Genomic DNA, 22007 nt, shown 5'->3' with positions numbered 1-22007 from the left:
TCGCACAACAAATCAAAGTTTCTACAGTGTGTGCATAAAAAAAAATAGAACAAATCAAGGCACGTGGACCACATGGAATACAGCCAACTCTAAACAAACTACCTCCAGCTCCATCAGGTCAAACACTGTGTCTGGGATGCCACTCAGCATGAAGAGGTGCAGCTCCAACTTCTCCTGGGAGTTATTGGTGATTCTCTGCCTCAGTTTGTCCAGAGTCCACTCGTTGTTCAGGTTGAGCTGCCGCAGCTTGTTCTCGCTCACCTCGGACAGGAAGACAGCAAAGCGTTTGGAGTACAGAGGGTCGTATTGGTCAATCATGTGCAGCATGAAAGCAAAGTCGTTCTTCACGTCCGGTATGTCGCTGTAACTGCTCTCCTCTCGTATCGACTCGAAGGAGTATTTCTTCAGCGAGCGCCGCAGCATCCAACAGAGAGTGTACATGCAAATTAAGCCGTAAACCCCCACTAAGCTAATGTAGACGCAGGCTAGGATCTTAAACAGAGTGGCCAGAGGATGGGCACAACGATACATGCTGTACCCTGTGAGGCTCTCTATATCCACACTACAGTCCACACTGAACTGAATATTGTGCACATAATACCCCGTATAGCAGATAATAAAAATGAACTTAATGACTTTGATAATAGTTTGTCGGATGTAGAGCCTGTACACAATGTCTCCCTCTTCCACGTGTATGCGGAACTTTTTCACCTTTTCGAACAGAGCTTTTGCCTGTTCGCCCTCTTTCTTATCCAGGACGCCTGTCTCAGTGCGGTCCACGATCCCCTGCTCCAGGCGAGACTTTGTCTTTTGGAGCATGGGGACGCTGGCCTCCACGTCCTCGCTGACACATGACGCCTTCTTATCCATGGAGCCGTTCATCTTGTGGGGCTTGGGGTCGCGCTCCTCCACCACCGTCTCAGACAGAGCCCTGGTGGTCCAGGGAGAGTCAAAACACTTGAGTAAGATGGACACAAAGTGCTCCAGTTTGGAGCTAGTCCGGGGGAACTTGAACCAGAAGTTACTGCAGGCCAGGAAGATGAGGGTATGCAGTAGCACCAGGTAAGGGAAGTACTTGGCAAACCAGTGCAGGCGGTTCTCGTAGCACACAGCGTCTACGTAGTTGTACTGGTGGCGATCCAGGTTGTATTGGATCCCTTTGGGCTCCAACAAGAGCGGGGCCGACAGAGTAGCGTTGAAAAACCTCCTGCATGTATGGTTGACCACCCACTTGCAGGGCAGGCAGATCATCTTGTCCTGGGTGACCTAGATTGAAACAAAAGCATTTTAAGTACATCGACAATAGTAAAGTAAGCATTTGACTGTAGTGTTTGCATACTATGCTGTCTCTGATTTGTAACAGAAGCTGAACAAAAACAAGATCAAGTACATAGGGGGAAAAAAAGGGACTGTCCTCTAACGGACCTGCAGAGTGCCCCCGAACACGGCGATCATGAGCATGACGATGGAGATGTAGTCGGTGAAGACGTCCCACCATGGCTTCAGGATGCGGTAGGCCGGCTGGCAGTCTACAAAGTAACGCAGCTCAGTGATGGGGATCATGGCTTATCTGGGAAGAGGAGAGATAATAATAATTAGGTGGGTGGTTATATTTATCCTGTTTCACACATGTACAAGTATGTGTGAATTGGAAATGTGTTTTTTTTGCAAACCCCAACTCTCCCTCTGACACCCTACGAGAGTTGGGTCACGGCCAGAGTCTGCCATTATCAATGGCGACCCTGGAGCAGTTAAGGTTAAGTTCCTTGCTCAAGGGCCCAGATGGATTTTGTCGGATTGGGGATTTGAACTAGCGACCTTTCGGTTATTGGCCCCACGCTTTAACCGCTAGGCTATCTGCCACCCATAGTATGACAGACAGGAGGTTTCATCATTTCAAATTCAATGTTTTTTAATGATAAAATTGCAGAAGAGCAATTCTGTATTTCTGAAATACTTGGCATTTAAAAATGGGGGCCTTCTGGTCCAATAAATAACGGTGCACTCGCCACTAATAAATTGTCTACTACATTAAAATAGGGAAATCTGTTATGCCATAAAAAAAATCTATTGTATCTGGAACATATGTAGATTAGCAACCGCAATTAGTAACAGCCATTCACGTCTTTATTTAACACTCAAATCAACGAAGAGTACCATCGCTCTTGCTTCTGAAAGTCCATGAACAAAACAAGCATCCTATGTCGAATGTAATGTGTAACATATATTCTGTACTGACGGCATCAGAAAAGGGAGATACCTGGTCAACTGCACAACTGAATGCATTCAACCGAAATAGGTCTTCCGTATTTAACCCAGCCCCTCCGAATCAATGGCAGCAATGCTAACAGGGTCATGCATCCGATAATAGGCAACCAGATGGATTCAGTTGAAGGTGTGTAGTAATTGAATAGATTGACTACCGCATGCATGTTCTGACATCTGAATCTCTGATGCATTATATTGGCTGGTTTGCTATTGATTTCACTATTGTTAAACAGGTCCAGTTAATCTAGATGCCATAGGGCAGGGTTTGGGACAGCATTTTCATTAGGGCTGGCAGGGTGTGTGTGTGTGTGGGTTGGGCTGGGAATTGCCAGGGACCTCACAATACTATAATAATCGCAATACCATACATGTATTGCAATTCACTTGATTCAATATTGCAATTTGATGTCCCAAACATATTGCTCACTATACAGTCAGGCCATAAATATTTGGACATTGACCCAAGTTATTATTATTTTACCTGTCTATCACAGCGTATTGGAGTTGAAATTAAATAATGAATATCAGCTGAAAGTGCAGACCTTCAGCTTTAATTTGAGGTATTTACATCCAAATCGTGTGAACGGGGTAGGAATTAAAGCACTTTTTAATGTGGTCCCCCCCTTTTCAAGGGACCAAAAGTAATTGGACAATTGGCTGCTCAGCTGTTCCATGTCCAGGTGTGTTTTATTCCCTCATTAGTTCATTTACAGGTAAGCAGATAAACGGTCTAGAGACATTTTTTTAGGAGGTAGATCAGCTTTAATATTGTAGATAGATTGTAGCTTCCATCAATGTAATTGTCTGCATCATTTCCAATCCCAGATAAATAAATAAATAATATATATATATATATATATATATATATATATATATATATATATATATATATATATATATATATATATGGGATTGGAAATGAGGTGTGGCCATATATATATATATATATATATATATATATATATATATACTGCTCAAAAAAAATAAAAGGGAACACTAAAATAACATCCTAGATCTGAATGAATGAAATATTCTTATTAAATACTTTTTTCTTTACATAGTTGAATGTGCTGACAACAAAATCACACAATAATTATCAATGGAAATCAAATGTATCAACCCATGGAGGTCTGGATTTAGAGTCACACTCAAAATTAAAGTGGAAAACCACACTACAGGCTGATCCAACTTTGATGTAATGTCCTTAAAACAAGTCAAAATGAGGCTCAGTAGTGTGTGTGGCCTCCACGTGCCTGTATGACCTCCCTACAATGCGTGGGCATGCTCTTGATGAGGTGGCGGATGGTCTCCTGAGGGATCTCCTCCGAGACCTGGACTAAAGCATACGCCAACTCCTGGACAGTCTGTGGTGCAACGTGGCTTTGGTGGATGGAGCGAGACATGATGCCCCAGATGTGCTCAATTGGATTCAGGTCTGGGGAACGGGCCGGCCAGTCCATAGCATCAATGCCTTCCTCTTGCAGGAACTGCTGACACACTCCAGCCACACAAAGTCTAGCATTGTCTTGCATTAGGAGGAACCCAGGGCCAACCGCACCAGCATATGGTCTCACAAGGGGTCTGAGGATCTCATCTCGGTACCTAATGGCAGTCAGGCTACCTCTGGCGAGCACATGGAGGGCTGTGCGGCCATCCAAAGAAATGCCACCCCACACCATGACTGACCCACCGCCAAACCGGTCATGCTGGAGGATGTTGCAGGCAGCAGAACGTTCTCCACGGCGTCTCCAGACTGTCACGTCTGTCATGTGCTCAGTGTGAACCTGCTTTCATCTGTGAAGAGCACAGGGCGCCAGTGGCGAATTTGCCAATCTTGGTGTTCCCTGGCAAATGCCAAACGTCCTGCACGGTGTTGGGCTGTAAGCGCAACCCCCACCTGTGGACGTCGGGCCCTCATACCACCCTCATGGAGTCTGTTTCTGACCGTTTGAGCAGACACATGCACATTTGTGGCCTGCTGGAGGTCATTTTGCAGGGCTCTGGCAGTGCTCCTCCTGCTCCTCCTTGCAAAAGGCAGAGGTAGCGGTCCTGCTGCTGGGTTGTTGCCCTCCTACGGCCTCCTCCACGTCTCCTGATGTACTGGCCTGTCTCCTGGTAGCGCCTCCATGCTCTGGACACTACGCTGACAGACACAGCAAACCTTCTTGCCACAGCTCGCATTGATGTACCATCCTGGATGAGCTGCACTACCTGAGCCACTTGTGTGGGTTGTAGACTCCGTTGATTTCAAGTGTGGCATTTGCAATATGTTGCTGTTGTTAACCCTCAATATGACGTCCAAAGAGCTGTCACTGCCAGGGAAGCAAGCCATCATTAGGCTGAACAATCAAAAGAAACCAATCAGAGAGATAGCAAAAACATGAGGTGTGGCCAAATCAAGTATTTGGTACATTCTTAACAAGAAAGAACACACTGGTGAGTTCAGGAACACCAAAAGGCCCGGAAGATCACGGAAAACAACTGTGGTGGACGACAGAGTAATTATTTCCCTGGTGAAGAAAAACCCCTTCACAACAGTTGGCCAGATCAGGAACACCCTCCAGGAGGTAGGCATATCAGTGTCAAAGTCAACATTCAAGAGAAGACATCACCAGAGTAAATACAGACGCTTTACCACAAGATGTAAACCATTGGTAAGCCTCAAAAACAGGAAGACCAGAATCAAGGTTTGCCAAAAAACATCTAAAAAAGCCTGTACAATTCTGGAACAGCATCCTATGGACAGATGAGACAAAGATCAACTTGTACCAGAATGATGGGAAGAGAAGAGTATGGAGAAGGGAAGGGAAGGTACTGCTCATCATCAGAGCATACCACCTCATCTGTGAAGCATGGTGGAGGTAGTGTTATGGAGAAGGGAAGGTACTGCTCATCATCAGAGCATACCACCTCATCTGTGAAGCATGGTGGAGGTAGTGTTATGGCATGGAGATGTATGGATGCCAATGGAACTGGTTCCTTGTATTTATTGATGATGTGACTGCTGACAAGCAGCAGGATGATTTCTGAAGTGTTTAGGTCTATATTATCTGCTCAGATTCAGCCAAATGCTTCAAAACTCATTGGACGGCGCTTCACAGTGCAGATGGACAATGACCCGAAGCATACTGCGAAAGCAACCCAATACTTTTTTAAGGCAAATAATTGGAATGTTCTGCAATGGCCAAGTCAATCACCTAACCTGAATCCAATTGAGCATGCATTTCACTTGCTGAAGGCAAGAACAGGGAACTCGAGACAGCTGCAGTAAAGACCTGGCAGAGCATCACCAGGGAAGAAACACAGCATCTGGTGATGTCTATGGGTTCCAGACTTCAGGCAGTCATTGACTACAAAGGATTTGCAAACAAGTATTATAAACAAACAATTCCTACACGGTTCACACAATAATTTGGACAAAACCCTTAAATTAAAGATGAAAGTCTACACTTAAAGCACATCGTGATTGTTTCCTTTCAAATCCATTGTGGTGGAGTACAGAGCCAAAATGATGCAAATTGTGTCACTGTCCAAATACTTATGGACCTGACTGAATGTCTGCTGCAGAGAGACCAGTCAGGGTAATAAAAGCAATGAAAACATTTTGGCTCACCATTTAAAAAGAAGATGGAGAACAAGCTATAGGATGAAAAATAGTTTTGGTGTAGGTACAGCCGACTAGAGCTACCTAACAAAACAAAAAATACAAATCAATAGTTGGAGTCAAAGTATTGATATAATCCTAAATAATATTGCGATATTTAACTGTATCAATTCCCTCCCCCCCATCACTAAATTGGATTACCCTGGAAAACACACACCATGTCTCAGAAGACCAAAGTCAGTTTAGCAGTAATCTAATTCATCAGTGGTTAGGTTAGTAATTTAAGTGTTTAAATCACCGAGACCTGGCCATGAACCTACTTGGAAAATAGAAGAGGTACAATATTGAAGTGTTTACATGCAGTGAGAAGAACAGGGTAGTGAGATGAATGTAAAACAAAAGCTATGGGGAAGGTAGTTGGCAGATCATTAAAACATTCCCAAATTAAAACATTCCAGAATAGATAGGAGGCACAAGTGACAGAAAATCGAAACTAACAGAAAAAAAGATGCAGTCTAGTTATCCTACATGTCCAATATTCCACATTTTAAAGTAAAAGAAATAATACTTACAAAATCTGGAATAAAATACAGTAGTACAGTAAGTCTCCATTTATGAACAGCATACAAAAATAGGTCTTCTTTATTTAGGCCTTCAACTCCAATACTTAACTACCATGAAGATAGACAGACTGATAAACCTCTGACGTTTTACCATGTGTCCCGCTCTTTCACTTGCGTGCCCTTCTCACCAAGAACATTATCTTCACAACTGTAACACTTCTATAGACAAATCTTCCATTTTGGCTCGTCTGATCCAAACACAAACCACAGGCACGACAGCCACCTTACTTTCGTTATCTATTCTTAGTCGTTTCCCATAATAATACCCAGGGTATTGTCTCCCAGCGACCTTCAGGAGGAGATCCTGTTTACCTTAGAGGAGGAGGAGGCGGGGGTGGCTGTCTGTTTCCAGTAGGCTCAACACTGTCTCCAGCTCCTGTCTCCAGTAGGCTCAACACTGTGTCTCCAGCTCCTGTCTCCAGTAGGCTCAACACTGTATCTCCAGCTCCTGTCTCCAGTAGGCTCAACACTGTGTCTCCAGCTCCTGTCTCCAGTAGGCTCAACACTGTGTCTCCAGCTCCTGTCTCCAGTAGGCTCAACACTGTGTCTCCAGCTCCTGTCTTCAGTAGGCTCAACACTGTGTCTCCAGCTCCTGTCTTCAGTAGGCTCAACACTATACCCTGTGACACCAGCTCCTGTCTCCCAGTAGGCTCAACACTGTGTCTCCAGCTCCTGTCTCCCAGTAGGCTCAACACTGTGTCTCCAGCTCCTGTCTCCCAGTAGGCTCAACACTGTGTCTCCAGCTCCTGTCTCCCAGTAGGCTCAACACTGTGTCTCCAGCTCCTGTCTCCCAGTAGGCTCAACACTGTGTCTCCAGCTCCTGTCTCCCAGTAGGCTCGACACTGTGTCTCCAGCTCCTGTCTCCCAGTAGGCTCAACACGGTGTCCCCAGCTCCTGTCTCCCAGTAGGCTCAACACTGTCTCCAGCTCCTGTCTCCCAGTAGGCTCAACACTGTCTCCAGCTCCTGTCTCCCAGTAGGCTCAACACTGTGTCTCCAGCTCCTGTCTCCCAGTAGGCTCGACACTGTGTCTCCAGCTCCTGTCTCCCAGTAGGCTCAACACTGTGTCCCCAGCTCCTGTCTCCCAGTAGGCTCAACACTGTGTCTCCAGCTCCTGTCTCCCAGTAGGCTCAACACTGTACCCTGTGTCTCCTGCTCCTGGTGGTCTCCTAGAAGGAACATTGGAAGGAACCTAATAGCCCTTCTCCTCTCTGGATGGTCATTCTATTTCAGGAATATGTTATTTAGTTCTTTAGAACGTGTTCCAAAAATTCTGCTGCAAAGTAATAAATACAGCACATAAAAGCTGTAGGATTGAAGAATCCACATGTTCCTTATTGCCAACTTTGTTACTTGCAATGATTATTTTGTAACAAATTCTAAAGAACATATTCCTGAGAATATAGGCTACCATCCCTGCCCTCCTCATTCCCACAAGACTGGGAGTTGGCTATCTGTCGCCGCCTGTGTTCAGTGAGGAAGACAGATAAAACAGACTTCCTGTGGAGATGAGAAGTCTGACGCCTGCCTAGCCCAGCCCAGTCAGACCTCCAACCTACTCCCACACACAATGTCATTGTCACAGCAATTCAGTCATATTCAGAGACCAGACAACCCATTAGAGTACTGACAAAACGCACTGATTTGTAAAACTTTTCTTTCTACAGGGCCAATAGAAGCACAAAAAGGAAGCACTCAGTGAGTGACAGTAGCCACATGTATGACCAAACTTCATAGTCTTATGTAATATGCAGTACACAAGAATTCTGAGTACTGCACAGAGAATTGAAGAGTTAGAAACATGGTTAGAATCTCTGTGAGATTAGCCTAATTTCTGTGAACTGTGCAGGTATCTAGGCATCTGCTCTTTTTATTTTATTTAACTAGGCGAGTCAGTTAAGAACAAATTCTTATTCACCTTTATTTAACCAGGTAAGCAAGTTGAGAACAAGTTCTCATTTACAATTGCGACCTGGCCAAATTTACAATGACGGCCTACCAAACCCGGATTACCCTGGGCCAATTGTGCGCCGCCCTATGGGAGTTCCAATCACAGCCAGATGTGTTACAGCCTAGAATCAAACCAGGGCCTGTAGTGGCACTTCTTGCACTGAGATGCAGTGCCTTAGACCACTGCTGCACTCTGGAGCTCTTACCACAGTGTTGGTACTGGTGTGATCTGTACTTTGGTACCTGGTGCGGTCGTTGGTGGATATCCCACTCAGTGAAAGCCCATCGATCCTCATGAGCCCAGGTCTCTTCTATCTCCATAGGAATGGGTGGCTAATCTGAAAACGAAAGGAAATTGGAAGGGGAATAAGCCTAATTATGCCTAGCAAACAACTATTTAATGTCTGGTGTTGTAGCACTGGGATTAATACCTATCAGACAAACTCACTAGCTAGCAAACAGACTGGCATGATGTAGGCTTGTATACAACACTATCAGCTTAAGTTTACATAAGTCTGACATTCCATTCCCAAAGTTGAAATCACATGCTGGGAAGACATGTGGATTTAAGCACTTGAAAGGGTGACACACACATTACATGACATGGCTTATTCTGGAGTCTGATGATGTGCCCAGTTTGCAAAGTCCACAACACATGACACATGGATGATCTCATGAAATTCAAGAGACAATTGCAATCTCCATGGTGAAATACTCTAGCTAGACAGTCTAGCTACATTATTTACCCTGCTAACTATCGAGCCTTGTCATATACATTTAGTAACTAGCGTTAATGACAGCTAGCTAGGTAACTAATGGTAGCTAAGTAGCTAGTTGGCCAAGTCATGCCAGATGAAACCGGTATGTGATGCAGACGATTGAGAAGTTCAGCTGCTAGATAGCCTATAATCGATGATCCATTAGCCAGTGTATAGCTATTGATATTATCAAATCAGTGATGGCTAGCTTAGAAACATATACACCAGTTGTAATTAAAGTGGTTAGCTAGCTATAACGTTAGCTAGCGTAGCTTGCTAGCTGACATTTCTTAGTATTCAAATGTTAGCTCGACCGGCATTACCATAAACAACTCTCAGAGAAGTAAGGCCCATCTTGACTATCGTTTTAACTAACTATCGTCTAGTTACTAGACAACTTACTCAGTTTTGCTCCACTGCAGCAAGCCTGGCGAACACCACATGCTAACAGAAATACATGATGGTGTGGAGTTAGCTAGCTAGTGTTGCCTTCTTTTCATCTGTTGTCGTTGAGCATTGCAGCCTGCAATTATCCCCATTTCCGATAGGCGGCAGTAGTGCGCCTTTTTTTGTTGTCGCTTATCATACAGTAGAAGAAGAAACCTCATTCTCCAGGAAGTGCTCCATTATAAACATTTAGACAATTAACCTATGCTTTCACCTGTCAACAATGCTGTCACTGAATAATATAGGCGTTATTTGCATATCTCAGGCTCTTCAGCATTCACCAAAGTTATTAGCTATCAGGCAATTGTTATCAAAGGCTTCGTCTCGTGCAACGCTATGCAACAACTCTATCACCTTCAGCAGTAAGGGCACAAGGAGGCACACGGGCTTCAGATTACTTAACGAAAATATAGTAAAACATGTTAGTTCACTGCAAACGACTTTCTGCACAGCCTCTGTGAAGCTACACTGTTGGAACTGTAGCCAGTCTATCGAACAAACTCCGGCCTTCTTCTGTTTATCGTGTAACTTTGTCCAGCCTCCAGATGAGAGGGCGTCCTATTTCCTGATTATGGAGTGGTGAGTGATATGACGTTTTCAATTGAAATGTTACATTATGTTTACACACTCACTAAGCTCCCTATTATTATCATTATTATTATTAATTTAGTTTGTATTCACTATTTTGTTTGCACTCATCACAAACTGTGCCTCCAGAAAGTATTCACACCCCTTAACTTTTTCCATTTTATTTGTGTTACAGCCTGAGTTTAAAATGTATTAAATTGAGATTGTGTGTCACTGGCCTACACACAATACCCCCTCATTTCAAAGTGGAATAATGGTTTTAGAACACTTTAAAAATGAATGAAAAAATCAGTGGTGTTAAGTGAAAATACTTTAAAGTCCTACTTTACAAAAAAAACGTTCTGTAATTTACTTTACTATTAATATTTTTGACAACTTTTACTTCACTACGTTCCTAAATATAATGATGTACTTTTTACTCCATACATTTTCCCGGACACCCTAAAGTACTCGTTACATTTTGAATGCTTAGAAGGACATACTTATCCCTGGTCATGGCCTCCTGATCTGGCAGACTCACTAAACACAAATGCTTTATTTGTAAATGGAGTCGGAGTGTTGGAGTGTGCCCCTGACTATCCATAAATTAAAAACCAGAAAATTGTGCCATCTGGTTTGCTTAATATAAGTAGTTTTAAATGAATTATACTTTTACTTTTAATACTTAACTATATTTTAGCAATTGCATTTACTTTTGATACTAATGTATATTTAAAACCAAACTTTTACTCAAGTAGTATTTTACTGAGTGACTTTTACTTTAGTCATTTTCTATAAAAGATATCTTGACAATTGAGTACTTTCTCCACCACTGTTAAACATGAAAATATTAAATGTCTTGAGTCAATAATTATTCATCCCCTTTGTTAATGCAAGCCTAAATAAGTTCAGGAGTAAAAATGTGCTTAACATGTCACATAATAATTGCATGTACTCACTCTGTGTGCAATACAATCAAGTCCAGTTTTATTGGTCACATACCCATGGTTAGTAGATGTTAATGTGAGTGCAGCGAAATGCTTGTGCTTCACGTTCCGACCGTGCAGTAATATCTAACAAGGAATCTAATAATTTCACAACAACTACCGAATACAAACAAGTGTAAAGGACAGGGAGTGTGAATACTTATGTAAATGAGATATTTCTGTATTTCATTTTCAATACATTTCCAAACATTTCTAAAAACATGTTTGCACTTTTTCATTGTGGAGTATTGTGTGTAGAAGGTTGAGAAAACAATATGTATTTAATCTATTTTGAATTCAGGCTGTAACACAACAAAATGTGGAATAAATGCATGGGTAGGAATCACAATCCTACCTTTAAAGGCCTTTAATAGGACAGATTCATCCTAAAGTACCCTACAGTGCAATGGATGCTTAACCTCTGTTATTGCTTATTTTTAGTGACCAGACCTTTGCACTGGATACCCAGAGGCTGCAGAAAACATACTTGAAGCTCCAGCGGTCTCTTCACCCTGACAACTTCAGCCAGAAAACTGCGGTATGGATGGAGGGCTCAGGGCTTGTCAGTTGACAGCAATAAGGCTGGGAACACTTGGGTTTTGAGTAGGGATGGGCATTTTTAATGATTTCGCTATTAGAATGATATACAATTTTTGGGGCGATATTTGGGTATTTGAAATGCATGTGTTTTTAAAGTTTAAACACTATAATGGGGACTTGCTCGTGCGAATCAGGTGAGGCGGTGTGCTCTCTGCTTGTCAAATAATCGGGTTATCATTAATAGTTACCTCAGCCACAAAGTTGAAATTGGCTATATCGTAAATATTCATGAAAACAAAAATGAGCTTTTGGGTCTTAACCTTATGCCTAACCTTAAATTAACAGTGTGGTTAATGGTATTTGCCAAGGTTAGGTTTGAATTCATGTTTATGCAGATACATATTTGAAATAGCCTAGGTTTATGACTTTGTGACTGTGGTAACTTGTGATGACCATCAAATCGATGTAAAGAAGCTACACTAGCCAGTTAAGTTAGCTAGTTAGTAAGGCTAATTGAGGCAGTTTTGCTGTGCTCCTGGTTCTAATGCCACAACAGCTCTATTGATATTAAACAACAGCCTACCTATTGGTTGATCATTGTAGCCTATCACTTCTCATTTAGCACGCGCTCCAGCAGGTATATCTCTCTGGTTACCCCCAAAACCAATTCTTTCTTTGGCCGCCTCTCCTTCCAGTTCTCTGCTGCCAATGACTGGAACAAACTACAATAATCTCTGAAACTGGAAACACTTATCTCCCTCACTAGCTTTAAGCACCAGCTGTCAGAGCAGCTCACAGATTACTTCACCTGTACATAGCCCACATATAATTTAGCCCAAACAACTATCTCTTTCCCTACTGTATTTATTTTATTTATTTATTTATTTTGCTCCTTTGCACCCCATTATTTCTATCTCTACTTTGCACATTCTTCCACTGCAAATCTACCATTCCAGTGTTTTACTTGCTATATTGTATTTACTTTGCCATCATGGCCTTTTTTGCCTTTACCTCCCTTCTCACCTCATTTGCTCACATCGTATATAGACTTGTTTCTACTGTATTATTGACTGTATGTTTGTTTTACTCCATGTGTAACTCTGTGTCGTTGTATGTGTCGAACTGCTTTGCTTTATCTTGGCCAGGTCGCAATTGTAAATGAGAACTTGTTCTCAACTTGCCTACCTGGTTAAATAAAGGTGTTCTCAACTTGCCTACCTGGTTAAATAAAGGTGTTCTCAACTTGCCTACCTGGTTAAATAAAGGTGTTCTCAACTTGCCTACCTGGTTAAATAAAGGTGAATAAAAATAAAACATTTAGCCAACTTTATTCCGTAATTGTAATTCCATTTTGCATTGATTAGAAATCTCCAACTTCACTTGCTACACATGGAGTAGCCCAATAATGGACTAAAGGAGCCTAACTTTACTCCTTATAGTCCAAAAACCTTACATGTTCTGTTTAAAGGCACATTGGCTCTGGAAGCCAAAACAGCCAAATACTCCATCTAAACGTCAATCGATTCTCAATTGCGGTACGTTTCTTGAAACAAATCCTTTTACATTCATATCACATCCAAATTAATTTCACAAATGTAAAATACATTTGTGGTGTCCGTCTTCCGTTCGCACAGATGTTTTGGAGACGCAGATGTTCAGACCGAGCATTGGGTCCCTTTACAAACTCCCCCGTACAGAAGTCGCCTTCGTCCAATGACTCTTATGTGTAGTATAATGGATGTTGATCAAGGGGCTACACATGGTACAGATGGTGCCTCAGACAGGAGTGCAGCTTTGATTGACCGACAATAACAAGGTGCACCTGTGAAAAATGACATTTAAAAAAAATATATATGTTTTTAATAGTCATAACTGTTCTAAAACTGTTGTTTGATAAAAATGTCATGGTCTATCCTTGTATGTCGAATATGTCACATCCACAATTGAATTACACTTTAGCATTTTATTCAAATAGGCCTATGTCATGTTTTGAATACTCCCAGAAGTAGGCTAATCGAATTCTAACGTCCGTTCAAATATTTTAATATTATAGTGCCTGTGCCCTACAGGAGTACAGCCTGTGCTGTACTAGGCATGGACAATACCAGGTCTGTACAGTACTAGGAATGGACAATACTTGTCCTGTACTGTACCCGGAATGGACAGTACTTGGAATTGACAATACTAGGCCTGTACAGTTCTAGGAATGGACAATACTAGTCTGGACATTACTAAGCCTGGACAATACTAGGCCTGGGCAGTACTAGGAATGGACAATACCAGGCCTGTACAGTACTAGGGATGGATAATACCAGGCCTGTACAGTACTAGGCCTGGACAATACTAGGCCTGGACAATACTAGGCCTGTACAGTACTAGGCCTGTACAGTACTAGGCCTGGACAGTACTAGGAATGGACAATACTAGGCCTGGGCAGTACTAGGAATGGCCAATACTAGGAATGGACAATGCTAGGCCTCTACAGTACTGGGAATTGGACAATGCTAGACCTGGACAGGACGAGGCCTGGACAGTACTAGGGATGGATAATACCAGGCCTGTACAGTACTAGGCCTGGACAATACTAGGCCTGGACAATACTAGGCCTGTACAGTACCAGGCCTGTACAGTACTAGGCCTGGACAATACTAGGCCTGGACAATACTAGGCCTGTACAGTACTAGGCCTGGACAATACTAGGCCTGTACAGTACTAGGCCTGGACAGTACTAGGAATGGACAATACTAGGCCTGGGCAGTACTAGGAATGGCCAATACTAGGAATGGACAATGCTAGGCCTCTACAGTACTGGGAATTGGACAATGCTAGACCTGGACAGGACGAGGCCTGGACAGGACTCTGAATGGACAATACCAGGCCCGTATAGTACTAGGCATGGACAATTACTAGGCCTGTACAGTACTCGGAATGGACAATTCTAGGCCTGTACAGTACTAGGGATGGATAATACCTGTCTTGTACAGTACTAGTAATGGACAATACCAGGCCTGTGCAGTACTAGGCATGGACAATACCAGGCCTGTACAGTACTAGGAATGGACAATACTTGTCCTGTACTGTACCCGGAATGGACAATACCAGGCCTGTACAGTACTAGGAATTGACAGTACTTGGAATTGACAATACCTGGCCTGTACAGTTCTAGGAATGGACAATATTAGCCCTTTACAGTACTTGGAATGAACAGTACTAGGCCTAGACAATACTAGGCCTGGACAGGACTCGGAATGGACAATACTAGGCCTGGGCAGTACTAGGAATGGCCAATGCTAGGCCTCTACAGTACTGGGAATTGGACAATGCTGGACCTGGACAGGACGAGGCCTGGACAGGACTCGGAATGGACAATACTAGGCCTGTACAGTACTATGAATGGACAATACTAGGCCTGTACAGGACTATGAATGGACAATACTAGGCCTGGACAGTACTAGGAATGGATAGTACTAGGAATGGACAATACTAGGCCTGGACAATACTAGGCCTGGACAATACCAGGATTGGACTATACTAGGTCTGTACAGTACTAGGAATGGACAATACTAGGCCTGGACAGTACTAGGAATGGACAATACTAGGAATGGACAGTACTAGGCCTGGACAGTACTAGGCCTGGACAATACTAGGCCTGGACAGTACTAGGAATGGACAATACTAGGCCTGGGCAGTACTAGGAATGGACAATACTAGGAATGGACAATGCTAGGCCTCTACAGTACTGGGAATTGGACAATGCTAGACCTGGACAGGACGAGGCCTGGACAGGACTCGGAATGGACAATACTAGGCCTGTACAGTACTAGGAATGGACAATACCAGGCCTGTACAGTACTAGGAATGGACAATACCAGGCCTGTACAGTACTAGGAATGGACAATACTAGGCCTGTACAGTACTAGGACTGGACAATACTAGGCCTGTACAGTACTAGGAATGATCAATACTAGGCCTGTTCAGTACTAGGAATGGACAATACTAGTCTGGACAGTACTAGCCCTGGACAGTACTAGGCCTGGACAATACTAGGCCTGGGCAGTACTAGGAATGGACAATACTAGGCCTGTACAGTACTAGGAATGGACAATACCAGGCCTGTACAGTACTAGGGATGGATAATACCAGGCCTGTACAGTACTAGGCCTGGACAATACTCGGCCTGGACAATACTCGGCCTGGACAGTACTAGGCCTGGACAATTCTAGGCCTGGACAGTACTAGGAATGGACAATACTAGGCCTGGACAGTACTAGGCCTGGACAGGACTAGGAATGGCCAATACTAGGAATGGACAATGCTAGGCCTCTACAGTACTGGGAATTGGATAATGCTAGACCTGGACAGGACGAGGCCTGGACAGGACTCGGAATGGACAATACTAGGCCTGTACAGTACTAGAAAGGGACAATACTTGTCCTGTGCAGTACTAGGAATGGACAATACCAGGCCCGTACAGTACTAGGAATGGACAATACCAGGCCCGTACAGTACTAGGCATGGACAATACTAGGCATGGACAATTACTAGGCCTGTACAGTACTAGTAATGGACAATACTAGGCCTGTACAGAACTAGGAATGGACAATACCAGGCCCGTACAGTACTAGGGATGGATAATACCAGGCCTGTACAGTACTAGGAATGGACAATACCAGGCCCGTACAGTACTAGGGATGGACAATACCAGTCCTGTGCAGTACTAGGCATGGACAATACCAGGTCTGTACAGTACTAGGAATGGACAATACTTGTCCTGTACTGTACCCGGAATGGACAGTACTTGGAATTGACAATACTAGGCCTGTACAGTTCTAGGAATGGACAATACTAGTCTGGACATTACTAGGCCTGGACAATACTAGGCCTGGGCAGTACTAGGAATGGACAATACCAGGCCTGTACAGTACTAGGGATGGATAATACCAGGCCTGTACAGTACTAGGCCTGGACAATACTAGGCCTGGACAATACTAGGCCTGTACAGTACCAGGCCTGTACAGTACTAGGCCTGGACAATACTAGGCCTGGACAATACTAGGCCTGTACAGTACTAGGCCTGGACAATACTAGGCCTGGACAATACTAGGCCTGTACAGTACTAGGCCTGGACAGTACTAGGAATGGACAATACTAGGCCTGGGCAGTACTAGGAATGGCCAATACTAGGAATGGACAATGCTAGGCCTCTACAGTACTGGGAATTGGACAATGCTAGACCTGGACAGGACGAGGCCTGGACAGGACTCGGAATGGACAATACCAGGCCCGTATAGTACTAGGCATGGACAATTACTAGGCCTGTACAGTACTCGGAATGGACAATTCTAGGCCTGTACAGTACTAGGGATGGATAATACCTGTCTTGTACAGTACTAGTAATGGACAATACCAGGCCTGTGCAGTACTAGGCATGGACAATACCAGGCCTGTACAGTACTAGGAATGGACAATACTTGTCCTGTACTGTACCCGGAATGGACAATACCAGGCCTGTACAGTACTAGGAATTGACAGTACTTGGAATTGACAATACCTGGCCTGTACAGTTCTAGGAATGGACAATATTAGCCCTTTACAGTACTTGGAATGAACAGTACTAGGCCTAGACAATACTAGGCCTGGACAGGACTCGGAATGGACAATACTAGGCCTGGGCAGTACTAGGAATGGCCAATACTAGGAATGAACAATGCTAGGCCTCTACAGTACTGGGAATTGGACAATGCTGGACCTGGACAGGACGAGGCCTGGACAGGACTCGGAATGGACAATACTAGGCCTGTACAGTACTATGAATGGACAATACTAGGCCTGTACAGGACTATGAATGGACAGTACTAGGCCTGGACAGTACTAGGAATGGACAATACTAGGCCTGGACAGTACTAGGCCTGGACAATACTAGGCCTGAGAAGTACTAGGAATGGACAATACTAGGAATGGACAATGCTAGGCCTCTACAGTACTGGGAATTGGACAATGCTAGACCTGGACAGGACTCAGAATGGGCAATACTAGGCCTGTACAGTACTTGGACTGGACAATACTATCCCTGGACAATCCTAGCCCTGGACAATACTAGGCCTGGACAATACTAGGCCTGGACAATTCTAGGCCTGGACAATACTTGGATTGGACTATACTAGGCCTCTCAGGACTGGGAATGGACAATACTAGGCCTCTCGGGACTAGGAATTGACAGTACTCTAGGAATGGACAGTACTAGGAATTGACAGTACTCTAGGAATGGACAGTACTAGGAATGGGTGCTTGCATTTCACACTTAACCATTTTAGACCCTGTAATATCATGGGATAATGATATAATCTGAATAGGCTGGGATAATTATGTAATTTAAATAACACACCATTCTTCAATGGGACTAGACAGTTATAATCTACATCGGCTGGGATAATGATATAATTTAAATTACCCACTATACTTCAATGGGACTAGACAGTTATCACCTAATTAGCTGACCTTATACTGTTGCACAATGGGACTGAACGCAAAACATGCTGCCAAGGATTCCTCTACCACAACCAAATCATTACACAACTTTCCGACTGTATTATTAAATCAGCACCCCTGGCTACATTCCCCTAATTTGACTCAGTCCTACAGGGGGTAAAACTCATTACTTACAATCACAAGGTTTCCAGGATGCTCCTGTTGCATTTGAGGCATCCAGGTAAAGACAAAGGGCATACTGTTGACATGACAGCCCCTCTGGCCACCACTGGAGGCTATTGATCCTGCCTGGGTTTGAAGGACCTGACAGCTGCAAATGCTCTCTGCCTGTCAGCCATCTCCAAAACGGCATCCCACATGGCACCCTATTCACTTTGTAGTGCACTACTTTTTATTGGATGGAGTAGGGTGCCATTTGGGATGCACACTAAGCTTGTATCCACCGTTACACCATCCACCACATCTCACTTATACCTGTTCCCTGATGGATCCAGACACATTCCAACCCGCTTCCCACTGTAAAGAATCTAATTATCACCCAGGGTTTGGCATTTAAAGATAAATGGATATAGAGGAAAGGGGAATACCTAGTCAGTTGCACAATTTAAAGCATTCAACCGAAATGTGTCTTCCACATTCAACCCAATCCCTCTGAGTCGGAGAGGTGGCAATGTGTGAAATAACTTGTAATGTAATTCCCATGGTGACATGGTCTTTCCCACATTTGTGACAGTTTGACAGTTTGAGGAAAGATGTGTTAAATGTGTTTGTGTTTATTTTTGTGTGTCTGACGTCCAATATTCTCTATATACAGTCACATCCCAAATGACTGGTACCCTTTATTTAAGATGAGCAAAAAAATACTGTAAAATAACTAATACAAACACTCTATATTGCATGCAAACATTGTTTTGACAATTAGATTCTTTAATACTAATATTATTGCTCAGAGAAAGAGATTTTGTTTAACAAGTAATAAATTAGATAGAGGTCAGAATTATTGGCACCCCTGTTTTCAATACTCCGGCACCCTCTGCTTACGAGGATAACGGCACTGACCCTTTTTCTGAAATGTTTTCTATGATTGGAGAACACACTGGGAGGGATCATAGAGTTGCAGTCTGTTTTTGAATGGGTGGCCAGGAATAAACTGGTCCTGAACATTTCTAAAACTAAGAGCATTGCATTTGGTAGAAATCGTTTCCTAAGTTTTAGACCTCAGCTGAATCTGGTAATGAATGGTGTGGCTGTTGAACAAGTTGAGGAGACTAAGTTAGTTGGTGTTACTGTAAACTGTAATGTTCAAAACAGATAGATTCAATGGTTGTAAAGATTGGGATGTCTGTCTAATAAAGAGATGCTTTTTTGACACCACACTCCTCAAAGCAAGTTGTGCAGACTCTAGTTTGATCTCATCTTGAAGAAAGACCTAGTTAAGGTGCTGCTGGCCCAGAACAGAGCAGCCTGACTTAATTGTAATCAGAGGGCTAATATTAATAATTTGCATGCCAGTCTCTCTTGGTTAAGAGTTGAGGAAAGACTGACTTCTTGTTTTTATAAGAAATATTAATGTGTTGGAAATTCCAAATGGTTTGCATAATCAACTTACACACTGACACACACACTGACACACACACTTACCCCACCAGACATGCCACCAGGGGTCTTTTCACATCCCCCAGGTCCAGAACAAATTCACAGCAAACCTGTTTTCAAAAAACAAATGAAGCACCACCTCACGGCACCACTCCTCTCCCCCATGTGATCTAATTGTTGTTGGAACTGGTAGAACTGGTAGATGCACACACACACTACATGCTCATGTTTTAAATGAATGTCAAGTCTTTTGTCTGTAATGTATTTTTTCTTCATGTGTTGTACCCCAGTAAGACTAACTGCTGCTAATGGGGTTCCTAATAAATCTAAATTAGGCATTCCTCCGTACAGAATCTTTCCAGATCCTTGATATCCTTCATCTGTGCTTATGGACTGCTCTCTTCAATTCATACCACAGGTTTTCAATGGGGTTCAAGTCCAGAAACTGAGCTGGCCATTGCAAAATGTTGATTTTGTGCTCAATAAACAATTTCTTTGTGGATTTTGATGTGAGCTTGGGGTTATTGTATTGCTGGAAGATCTACTACTTTGGTTCATCTTTGTAAAGGGTGCCGATAATTTTGGATGTGACTGTATGTTACCATTATGTGATGTCTGTCTGATCACTGTACTGTAGTTAGTCTATATGCCCAATGTACTGGTGTACCGAATCTTTATTTGTAAGTTAAAGTTGTCTATTTCTTTTGTCAGAAAGAACAAGAGTACTCTGAATACCAGTCAGCCCTAGTAAACAAAGCATACAGGACCCTGCTCAAGCCTTTGAGTCGTGGCCTTTACATGGTGAGTTTGATGTCCTTGTTTTACATTTTATTTTATTATTTATATAGACACACTTTGAATTAATGTTAGCACCAGTGGAGGCTGCTGAGGGGAGGGCGGCTCATAATAATGGCTAGAATGGAGTGGATGCAATGGAAACCATGTATTTGATAGCATTCCACGTATTCTGCTCCAGCTATTGCCACGAGCCCGTCCTCCCCAATTAAGGTGCCACCAACCATCGGTGGTTAGCACAGTTTTTCTTGACAATCCCTTTTTCTCAAACCAATTCAATCAGTTAAATATTATTAACGTAGCAAGAACCCTTTTAACAACCACAGTTGTCACATTGTTTGAGAGTAACCTAGCCTAGTAACCTAGAACCCCTAAGAGCAATCAATAGCACAAAGCCAACCCCCCCCCCCCCCCCCACCCCCCATCAGTTTTTCTACTGTACTTGTTTATTTTTATAGCATGCCAGACAGTCAGTGATATGTTTATATGTGACAACCTGGTGGAATGTTGTGTTCCCTTCAATGTCAGATTATTGTTATTTTTTTAAAGTGAGTTACTGCTTCTATTTCAGCTGGAGCTGAATGGCATGGGGATAGAGGAGGGGACTGATGCGGGGGCTGATCCTCTGTTCCTTATGGAGTTGATGGAGATCAACCAAGCACTGGATGAGGCACGAAGCAAAGAAGAGTCGGCCAAGATAGGCGCCTCTATGAAAGGTCTGGGTTGAAAAAGTCATTTTACTCCGGCTGCTTCTGTTTTGTTTTTGAGTATGTTGATTTGAAATCGGCAGGATGTGAGTTTAATGAAACGGATCAGTGTTTTGCTTATTTTTCCAGTAATTACTTTTCCAGTAATGTAATGAGAATAATGAGATTAATGAGAGTAATGAGATTTTTTGGGGGAGATGAAATTGTACCATAAATGCAAACTGTATTCATGTTTTAGTTTGCCTTTTTACTTGCAGAGAAGTTGAAAGACTTGACTGAACAAATAGATGCATCCCTGAACAAAGGTATGCTGCACTATCTCAGAGAGCAAAGTGTTACTCTTCCCTCCTCTGTCTTCAGTCTTCGGAGATGCTTGTTGATGCCCTGGTGAGACATGGTTCAACTTTCACTCAACGTCTATTTCTTTTCAACAGGAGAGCTTCAAGCTGCCAAAGCGCTTCTCGCCCAAATGAAATACTTTGCGAACATTGAAGAGAAGGTGAAGGAAAAGCTTTCAGAGTTAATGTAAACTGTGTTGACTTCCTTTTGATTGTTCCAGGGTCATTTTAAGGTTGTTGATATTTTCATAAAAATACAATGCCACATTTGAATAGAAGGTTTTAAAGATGTATTCGCATGTGAGTTTCAGGTATACAAATAAATGTCAAGTATTTACTGA

The 22007-nt window shown here is 43.0% G+C and overlaps 2 protein-coding genes across 5 annotated transcripts in view; one reads left to right on the top strand and one right to left on the bottom strand.

Moving 5' to 3' along the window:
• LOC109896175 (volume-regulated anion channel subunit LRRC8A) overlaps positions 1-10195 on the bottom strand; it is a 19813-nt gene extending 9618 nt beyond the window's left edge. The window contains exons 1-5 of one of the 4 annotated variants that reach the window (XM_020490463.2): positions 9604-9779; positions 8687-8781; positions 1426-1570; positions 712-1266; positions 103-402 (exon numbers count right to left, since the gene is read on the bottom strand). In XM_020490463.2, the coding sequence (XP_020346052.1) occupies positions 103-402; positions 712-1266; positions 1426-1563 (993 nt within the window). In that variant the 5' untranslated portion in view covers positions 1564-1570; positions 8687-8781; positions 9604-9779. Of the gene's footprint in view, positions 1-102; positions 1267-1425; positions 1571-6444; positions 8308-8649; positions 8782-9603 lie in introns of those variants that run through there. The other 3 variants (XM_020490461.2, XM_020490462.2, XM_031829686.1) reach the window with 3 other exon arrangements.
• On the top strand, positions 9758-22007 carry hscb (HscB mitochondrial iron-sulfur cluster cochaperone). The gene is made up of 6 exons (XM_020490464.2): positions 9758-10227; positions 11643-11739; positions 20538-20627; positions 21193-21337; positions 21586-21633; positions 21763-22007. Exons 1-6 carry the CDS (start codon positions 9872-9874, stop codon positions 21855-21857), a joined length of 831 nt encoding a protein of 276 aa, XP_020346053.1. The 5' UTR covers positions 9758-9871; the 3' UTR covers positions 21858-22007.

The sequence above is a fragment of the Oncorhynchus kisutch genome, linkage group LG8 (genome assembly GCF_002021735.2).
Source record: "Oncorhynchus kisutch isolate 150728-3 linkage group LG8, Okis_V2, whole genome shotgun sequence".
Classification (NCBI taxonomy): domain Eukaryota; kingdom Metazoa; phylum Chordata; class Actinopteri; order Salmoniformes; family Salmonidae; genus Oncorhynchus; species Oncorhynchus kisutch.
The sequence above is the reverse complement of the archived record's forward strand: the minus strand, read 5'-3'. Positions and strand labels throughout refer to the sequence as shown.